The sequence below is a fragment of the Carlito syrichta genome, unplaced genomic scaffold (assembly GCF_000164805.1).
Source record: "Carlito syrichta isolate Samal-C Ts95f unplaced genomic scaffold, Tarsius_syrichta-2.0.1 Scaffold307141, whole genome shotgun sequence".
In the NCBI taxonomy this organism is placed as follows: Eukaryota; Metazoa; Chordata; class Mammalia; order Primates; family Tarsiidae; genus Carlito; species Carlito syrichta.
In genome coordinates, this window is record NW_007251237.1 from 616,800 (window position 1) to 627,063 (window position 10,264).

Sequence of the window (10,264 nt, forward strand, 5' to 3'; positions counted from 1 at the left end):
ATTTATTGTAGAGATGAGGTCTGGCCAAGTTGCCCAGGTGGGTCTCGAACCCATGGGCTCTGGCAATTCACTCACCTCAGCCTCCCAAAGACGCGGGATTATAGGCTGAGCCACCAAGTCCGGCTGAAGTTTTTACATCATCATTTTGTACAGAAAAAGATCTTTTGTGGTACATTTTTGTCATATAATAAAATGACTGGGTTTTTTTTTAAAGTATAGGACAAAAATAAAAGGTTCAAACTTGCTTAAAAATGGTATAAATATGTCAAAAATGGTATGCTAAAGGTTTGTGGGAAAAAAAGGGACTTAGAATGACCTGTAATCCTGTGTTATAGCATTATGCTTTAAAAAATTTTAACACAGCTGGGCTTGGTGGCTCAGCTTGTAATCCCATGCCCTAGGAGGCTGAGGTGAGTGAATTGCCTGAGCCTGTGGGTTCGAGACCCGCCTGGGCAACTTGGCGAGACCTCATCTCTAACAATAAATAAAAAATCAGCCAGGCGTGGTAGCATGCGCCTGTAGTTCCAGCTACTTGGAAGGCTGAGGTGGAAGGATCGCTGGAGCCTAGCAGGTCAAGGCTGCGGTAGCCGGGAGCAGCCATTGCACTCCAGTCTGGGCGACAGAGTGAGACTCCAACTCAAAAAAAAAGAAAAGAAAAAAGAAAAATAATACCTAACTGATCAGCACAATATCTCTGAGGAAAGTTGCTTTATATATATAAAAATATTACAAATAATATACCATTGTCTTTTTATGTTAGTTTACTTTGCACACTTTTTCAATATGGTATATACTCTTTTCAAGCAGCTACATTCAAAAGCAAGATAAGGCAAAAGAAAAAAAGTGTCTTTGTGAGAGCAATTATAGTATAATATGAACTTTTTGCTACTAAATAAGATGATGAATTGCTTCCCTCCATAATGAATGGAGTAAAACTGTACCTAGAACATAAGTTCTACTTAATATATGACCCTAAATTAAAGTCTTAGCAAAATTCTAGTTCTCAAGCAGAAACAGATATTGAAGAAGTAGCAACTACTATTTTGAATGGACTATATGTCTCAAATAAGAAAAGATCAAATACATTTTAGCACTTTAAAAACGCTACAGCTCGTACTGTGATACTGAGATTCAAAATAAAATTAAGTCGACTTAATGGCTTTAATGAGAATGCAGACATCTAGAGAATCACTGTGTTTTTAGATTATTCTACAATCTTAGTTCTAGAAAGAGATAGCTAGTTGTTACCAGTATCATGCCTACTTTTTTTCTTGTAACAGAACCCCATCTGTAGCTTAGACACATTGTCACATAGCTAAGCAAAACAAACTTTGGTATGCTGCCTCTGTTGGAATTTGGCATGGCCATGTGACTATGTTTTGTCCAAAGAGACAGGAGTAGAGATGCTCTTCTGTGCTCTAGAATGTCTTCTTGAAATGTGGGAACTATGCCCTCTTTTCCCAAATTTACTGATTGGGAATCAAATATCGTTTTTTGGAGCATAAGGAGACAGACTGGATCATGAATACAGAGGCCAGATTTTAGCAATGTTGGAGCAGAAAACAAGATGGAGTCTGGTCTCTAACAACAGAGTGAATCCAGGCAAAATACCCTGTGTGTTAAAAGTGTGTATGCATATTAGGATTTTCAACAAACTGATACAATCTCATCTAATACACAGTATTTACTTAAAAAGTATTAATCATTTTAATACATTCAACTTTTCAGGGTTGTGTTATTGTCCACACTAAACACATATGTGACATAACACTTACTTGCAGTGGATTCTGATTATTTCACATACCTAAGCCTTCTGACCCACATAGATAATAAGTTTCTCAAGGTCTACAACTGCATAACACACTTTTCTTATCATCCTCAATGCTTAACACAGTTTATGGATACATAGCAAGTTTTAAATACTATCAATTACTCCTGCTTAGGGGCCAACTTCCAGAAAAAGGTAAGAATTTCTCATTGAAACTACGAATAAACAGTAATTCTTTGAGACCTTATAAATAACCTTTAATAACTAATTTATGTATGAAAAAAACATCCTTCTGAAAATGTTCTTTATTAAAACCACACAAGAATATTATTTAACAATATAAAATTTGAAAAAAGTTCTATATATCAATTCAATCCAAATTCAACCAATATTTACTAAGAGCCTCCCTTTTCATGTCACTGTAATTAGTACACAATAAACAAACCACCATTCTTACTCTCAAGAAGCTTTCTTTACAATTAATATAAAGTAACTATCCTATTAAACAAAGTAATAGGTAATAAATCAGTTAATACCTAAAAAGTGTTTGGAACAATGTCAGATCCATAGTAAGTATTCAATAAATCTTAGCTAGTAGGAAGAGGAATAGTATAATGAAGGAATAAAAAGCATGATACTCAGGGTATACTGCAGAAAGGTCTGTCAATTAAGTCTCTACCATGTGCAAGGTTCAATAAGAGATGAATGTCCCTTGATATAGGGTCCAAACTTGTCACTATTTAGAAGCTACATTTATAATAAGAGTATAATAACTAACTCTGGGCATAGTACTCTTTATCATATCCTAGCCATTATCATCATATTATACATTATCATCATGTTATTTAACTTTATCAATTATTTTAGTGATCATACTAATATGACAAAATAGAGACATTCAACCAAAAATACACCTTTAAACATGCTTACATTTTCAAAACAATCACCTTGTTTCAAACCAAAAATACATACAACGGTAGTGGTCCAGAGTTTCCACGTACAGTTGTGCACGTTATGTATTGAATGACAATGGGGAGCACTACTCATAGAAACTACAGATGTATTGACCCCTGGCAGAATATTAGAGAAGTGTATCAGGGAAAAAATAGAAAGGGGTGGGGTCTGTGGCAAAATAGAAGGTACATGTGTTATCAGAAATGGCATCCACAACTCATCTCTAGCAAATGGTTGTTATGCAGGACTATGGACCCAGAATTTCCAGATCTTTCCATTTTTTTGAGAGTTTTTATTTTTAAAATAAAACTCCAGATTTCAATGTTTCTAATTCTTATTAAAGCTATTTGTTGTTGGTTTTATTTTTCCTATGTTGATCATCACATTGTCTGAAAATAATGAGTTTCTATCGCTTCAAATTGTTTTACTTCATTTTTTCTTTTAAAGCATTAACAAGAACATCCTTTTAAAATAACAGCAAAGATAACAGCCATCTATGTTTTGTTACTAGTCTTAAAGGAAGTATAATTTTTTCCAATCTGGATAATGTTTACTTTGGAGTTTTGTTATAGAAATCGTTACAATGATAAAGAAATCCATTTTTAGTTTCTAATGAGAGAGTTGAGAAAGGTTGCCACATAGTATATGAGCTGTCATGAATAAATAACATTTTATCCACAACAACCACCGACTACAAAAAATATTTTGTAAAATATGCATTTCAAAATAAATGTTAAAGTATTTATGCATTTCAAAATGAATACACATTTCAAAATAATTATTAAATTTTACTTTTAATTTCAAAATAAGTATGCATTTCAAAATAAAATTTAAAGTATCCAGAAGTCTATAAGGACATTATGGAGAAAAATGTTAAACCTATTTAAGGACATTTTTTAAAAATCAGAATATGTGGAGAGACTTCCTATACTCTTATATAAGACATCTTATCATTATAGTGTTCAATTACTTTCTTTCTTTCTTTTTTTTTTTTTGAGTTGGAGTCTCACTCTGTCGCCCTGACTGGAGTGCAGTGGCCACTCCTGGCCACCGCAGCCTCAACCTGCTGGGCTCCAGCATTCCTTCCCTCTCAGCCTTCCAAGTAGCTGGAACTACAGGCGCGTACTACCTCACCCAGCTGATTTTTTGATTTATTGTAGAGATGAGGTCTTGCTGTCCAGGTGGGTCTCGAACCCGCGGGCTCAGGCAATCCACTCACCTCAGCCTCCCAAAGGCGTGGGATTACAGGCTGAGCCACCAAACCCGGCTAATTACTTTCAAACAAATCTATAAATTCATGCAATCCTATTCAAAAATTTAGTTGTATCTTTTGAGGAACTAAATAAACGTGTTCAAAAACTGTTTACAGAAGATTAAATGTCTACATGTCCTGAGTCACACTCAAAAAAGTAGAGTGAATAAGTGGACTTGATGTGGCAGGTATGAAGACCTATTCCAAGGCTGTTGATGGAGAAGAAAGTCAAATATTTAATGAGTGTATGAAGAGAGGCTGAAATTCATTTGTAATCAGAGAAATGCAAATTGAAATGACAATGAGAAATAATGTTTTACTGTTCATACAAGTCAAGATTACATATCTGGATCATGCCAAGTGTTAGATGTGGGGTAAATGGGTCCTCACATAGTGCCAGAGGAGTAGAAACTGATGCAGCTACCCCTGAGATCCATCTGACAGGACTCAGGTTAAGTGACTGCATCCCTGGATCCAACAATCACCGGCTTGTCTGTATTATACATGTTCAAAAGAAGGCCTGCATGAGGCTGTCCATTGTGGACTTCGCTATGGTTACAAAAATCTGTAGACAACTTAGGTATCCATCCACCATGGAGGGAACAGGTAGGTAATTGAGATGAATGAACATCATAGAGAACTAGGCATGCATTTAAGACATGAATAGATCCTTAAAACACGATGCTGTCAGAGAAAATCAAGAAATGAAATGAGGCCTCTAGCATAACATTGTCTATGTAAAGCCATTTAGGAAAAAAAGTGCCACATTCATTTAATTTTACATAAACATGTTCTTTGAGGCTGAAGCAAATCTGACTGGTTTTTAATGTGAACATCAAATATTAAAACTTCTTGGAGTTATTCTTAAACAGAACTTGTCTTTAATCCTAACTAGAATTGCAAAAGGAAGAAGAAGAGAAAGAGGAGGAGGAAAAGGAGGAGGAGGAAGAGGAAGAAGAAGAAGATTCCCATATTTTGTATTATTATTATTATTGTTGTTGTTATTTGAGTCAGAGTCTCACTCTGTTGCCCAGACTGGAGTACAGTGGCACACTCAGGGCCACTGCAGCCTCGACCTGCTGGGCTCAGGTGATCCTTCCACCTCAGCCTTCCAAATAACTAGAACTATAGGTATGCACCACAATGCCTGGCTAATTTTTTTTATTTATTGGAGAGGTGAGGTCTCGTCAAGTTGCCTAGGCTGGCCTCAAACCCCTGGGCTCTGGCAATCCTCTCGTCTTAGCCTCCCAAAGCGCTGGGATTACAGGTGTGAGCCACTGCGCCCAGTTATTATTATTTTTTAATCTCGGGCTAAATGCTGGAGCCACAAGCATTGCCAGTATCCTTGGAATAAACGGGGAAAGGGTGAAAAGGGTACATGAAAATTTAAAACGGCAGATTATCTATGGAGAAAGATGGGAATGGGTCATAGACATCAAAGGAAAGAAAGAAAAAAGGGAAGGAGGCAAGAAAAGAGGGGAGGGGAGGAAAATAAAGCAAAAAGGAAGGAGGGGGAGGAAAGGATGGGGGGAGGGAGGGAAAGAAATCCATCCATATATGACAGAAGACTTCATGGACCAGTGATGTTAGTGTGCCCTGTATAGCACTTGACTAACTCAACCATCTCTGCCCAGAGATGGTTAAAAAAAAATTTCAACATATTTATTTTTTTTTACAAATACTGTCTTTATAGGTCAAACAAATCATTTCTTTAGATTGAGAATGTCAGCATGAATCCTCTTATACATAAACCTCTCACACTGCCATTCAAGACTGCCCTCAATCAAATCCTTCCTGACTTCTTTTTCCCAACTACTTAATTACCAATTCTACACCATGCAGTTTCTTATAAACTCATCCTACATGTACTATATTCTCAGCTGGAAATATTGAAGCCTATCATCCCTCATCTTGTCCCCTAGATAACACCCATTCATCTTTTGTGACTCAGTTCTCATATCCTGGGTTCCACCATACTCGTTCCTGAGTACATGTTCCCATAGCTATGACTTCATTTTACTGAATTTATCTCCTGTGTCTTTCTCCTGTGTATGGTCCTCAAGAGCAATACCATGTCTAATGAAGCCTCTATTTTTACCTCATGTAGCAGTAGTTTATACCGCTATAAAACCGGTTCAAGCAGCAATTTCCTTACCCTCCAGTACTGCTCAAAATGTTCCACAGACCATTGCAGGCCTGAGAAATGTTTGTTACTGGTTTATGAAGAATTACATATATTAAAAAATGAGAATAAGTGTATAAAAACTTTTGTAGCAAGTTGATGTGCCTATTTGAGCACATGATTTTTCTTTTACAGAAGTGTTAGTCCATGAGGGATTGAAAAGTTTTTAAGAAGTGGTCATTTACTGCAGTAACTTGAGAAGCACATTCTAGACTACCACAATCCCATGACCTCATTTTCTACTTTCATTGTTCCTATCATCAAGTCTTTCAGCATGATTTTTAAAAAATGCAAATCTGATTCCCCTACTCAGAACCAGCTATGGAATCCATGCAGCCAAGTGGAAAACGAAAGTGTGGGGCTCTTGTTCAAACATTATTAAGAATTTTGAGGGCAACTTCAGAGCCTTAAACCAAGCATGAGACTCTGGAGCATAGGGTCCTCTGTGACTGCACTGACGATATATCCAAAAAGCCAGCTTTAGTGAGTTCTCATAAACAAGGAAATTCTTAAGTCCCTAACATGGTCTGTAAAGCATGACACAATACAACCGCTACCTACCTCTCCAATCTCATTTCATGTCACCCCCACCCGTTCCTAGTCCTCCCTCTACAGAAGCAGTGGCTTCTTCCTGGTCCTAGGCTGTGCTTAGCCCCCTACTCGGGTCTGCAACACTCTTCTGTTGACTCCTCCCACTTCAGCTCACTCCTCATTCCTCCAAGTCTCAGTTTAAATATCCTCCCTCACTGACCTTCCCTTTCAAGCTAATGTTATGTATTCTGTTACCTGTTACACTTTCTTACAGAATCCTAAATGTTTCCTTTAGAGCATGTAAAACAATTTGCAATTGCACGGTATCAGGCAATTACTAGATATCTTACAGCCCTCCCTCAACTTGACTGTGGTTTCCATGAGAATAAAATCTCATCTTTTTTCTATTCTCCGTTGTTGTCCCAGCATAATGTCTGGAACAGCAGAGAGGCTCAAGGAATAATTATTGAGGAATGACTAGATCTACTGTTTCTAGTATATTATCTACCATTTTGTAGATTAAATAAATGTTTCCTGAACTGTCTTGGTAAAATGCAAAGGCTTCAGATGATGGCAATTCTATGGAAAATATCAAATAAGACACATGTATTTTAAAGAAACATTTCATCAATTTTTCAGACAAGATGACATTATTGAGAAGAAGGTCAACGGCATCTGGATTTTTAAATGAGACCTGAATTTTGAAAAAAAGAATTCCAATTCTTTGTCCTAGATTGTCTTCTGACTATAATTTTCAGTCGCCTTCACTCACAGTAGCGGAACAGAACCCCGACTAACTCTGAATTTCTGCTGAGGAGATTTGATAAAATGAAAACAGAAAAATATATTCCCATTTAAGTGCACTTGTAGAATTTTGTTTTGTTCCAGAACTTGGTTACATCAATTGCTCAAAATCAATAGCCATTCTCCTATAATTAGAACAATATAGTAAATATCATTATTCTCCTTATGTTGCAAGTCAACCTTAGATTTTGTTCAGCTACTCCGTATGAAGTCCTCCTTCCTTTTTAATAATTTTAAAAGTTCCCAATTGGCAAAACAAGCATAAATAAATAAATATCATATTTAGTATTGCTTAGGGAGAGTGACTGACTTTCTTTTGTTTTTGTCCTGGTTTTAATGGCATTACTATAGGTTCTAATGCAAGAGGGTCCATTAGACCCAAGAAATAATAAGCAGATCTGCAGATAATCAGGCTTGTGTCTTTCATGAGACTCTCTAAGAGATAACAATAAAAGCTCTTGAAAATCCTGATGCCAATACATTATAGACAGACAAAAAAGGCTGGGGGGTGAGGGAGGGAGAGGGGAGAGCAGAAGAGAAGGACAGAGGGAGGGAGGGACAGTTTTAAGTAATCCTTACATAAATTGAATGAGTGTTTAAAACAGTATCCCCACCAGCACTCAGGGCTGTGAAATTAGAAATTCCCTGAAGGTGCTGATAAGACACAGGAAACTGCTCCAAACTAAAGCACTTTAACAATTCAAAGAAATTTATCTTGCCAATCACAATAATTTTTTTTAATTTCATTAAAAGAAGAAAAATAAAAGAAAGAAAGAAAAACAGAGTTTGTCAGATCTTGTTCCTGTGAACTAGGATTACACTTAAACACATCCCAAGCCTACCTTTTGGATACCAAGGAGGGGTGTGAGGAGGCCATTCTTTCTCTTCGCGGCAAAAGGACTTGTAATCAGGACAGCAATCAGAATTTTCCCTTTCACAGAATTTATCACAGTAACACACTGCATTCATCTCATAGAACTGAGTGACACAGCCATCATCTCTGTCTTCACAACAACCAAAATTTCTACAGTATTGCCCTTGGAAAATGGCTCTTTTGAATCGAGTACCTTCCAAAATGGTGTGATTCCTAGTGAAATAAGCTCCTCGCTCCACTTCTCTTTGAGGAAAATACTGCTTCTCCATCCAAATTTCTGTAGTAAGATAAGAGAAGATTAAGATCTGATATCCAGTCCACATTCTCTGGAGGTCAGGTACAGCTTCCACTTTATGTTATATCCAATACCCTTGGCCTTGGGGGTTTCTTCTTGGTGACTGAATTCTAATCATCAAGACATCTCAGTCTGAACCTGAAACTGATCCTTTACTAGAACCAAGTGTACTTCTTGTAGTTAAACATTAATCAAGAATTTCAATGTTTGTCCAAGATAACATGAGTGTTAGAAAAAGACTAATATTATTCCTCCAGCATTAAACAATTATAATAGTTCATATAATGTAAAAATTTTGTATCTTGATCAAAATTTCTACATGGAAACTAATTCATGGAAATATGTTGAATATTGTTTGCACCTCAAAAAAATAATCTAGATTCTTAAATTTAAAAAAATCTCCCTGGAATATACATGACCCAAATTATGGCCATAATAACCACAGGCAAGGTTCAGGAAATGTGAAAGTCAAACAGGCAATTATTCTTTTCACCTGTTTGTGCCTGCCACTAAACTCCAGGCTCTCATGAGGTTGCCTGCTAGGATCTGTCATATCAATAACAACTGTTCTAAATCATGCCTACCCTGGCTTGATTTCCCATCTGTACCCCATTTACCTACCAGAAGCATTTTGATTTCAAGGCTTACTGAGGCCTCATTTAGCTAGAAATTCCCTGAGGGTGACCTTAGTTCTCTCCACCTGAGTTCCCTCTCAGCATCAGTGGAAACCTTCAGTACCTTGAAGCAGTTTACAATCAAGAAAAGTCAGTACTCAGTGCTAAGGAGCTGTGAGGAAGGGAATTGTGAAGGAAACTTGAAGGTCAAGATGTCTTTACTGTTTCTGTAGAACCGTGGGTTTTGCTATACCGAATTTATTCATTAACTGCAATAACCCTCTCTAGACTGGGGATAAGTAACCAGCAGTCGATGATTCAGCAAAAGTGACTGGGTGGACTAGTGGAAAGCACCTGTCTGGCAATTAGGAAATCTGGACTCTGGTCCCCGAGCTACTATTTAATTGGCTCTATGACCTTGGGTTCACCATTTACTTCTCTGGGCCTCAGTTGTTTTCCTATAAAATGAAGCTCTTCCTCTCCAAGGTTATTTCATAATTCTAGCCCTTTAAACTTGTTCCTTGACTTTGCTTCATACTTTATTCAACTCACATTTTTATCTTCACTTCGTCACTTTCTTCGGGTACCTTCTGCTCAGGCTACAAACCACCGTAAATCTCTCTGTCTTTTGTAAAAATTCTAAATCATCTTGGCATCACTATCCCTAATCCCCTTGTCACCTCAATCCAATACCTGCTGCCTCCACTTCTTCAAAATCTACAGTCACTGAACTACCACAAAGCATTGTTGACAATCCCACCTACTTTTGCTAATGACCTCCCAATATCCAGTCCCTCTCAACGTGTGTTTATCCTTATCATACAGGTTTCTTCAGCAGCATTCAAAGAAGGTAGATCTTAAGTGTATTCACATAAAAGGAAGGAAGGAAGAAGGAAAGGAAGGAAGAGAGGGAGGGAAGAAAGAGTGGAGAGGGAGGGACAGATGGGAAGGGGGGGAAAGAGCGGAGAGGAATGGAGAGAGAATGGAATT

General features: G+C 37.3%; 1 protein-coding gene across 1 annotated transcript in view; it reads right to left on the reverse strand.

Moving 5' to 3' along the window:
* The window catches only part of TINAG (tubulointerstitial nephritis antigen), an 88,854-nt gene extending 80,020 nt beyond the window's left edge, over window positions 1-8,834 (reverse strand). The window contains exon 1 of the mRNA XM_008063923.2: window positions 8,334-8,834. Within this exon, the coding sequence (XP_008062114.1) occupies window positions 8,334-8,688 (355 nt within the window). The 5' untranslated portion in view covers window positions 8,689-8,834. The remainder of the gene's footprint in view (window positions 1-8,333) is intronic.
* Window positions 8,835-10,264: the final 1,430 nt, after the last annotated feature.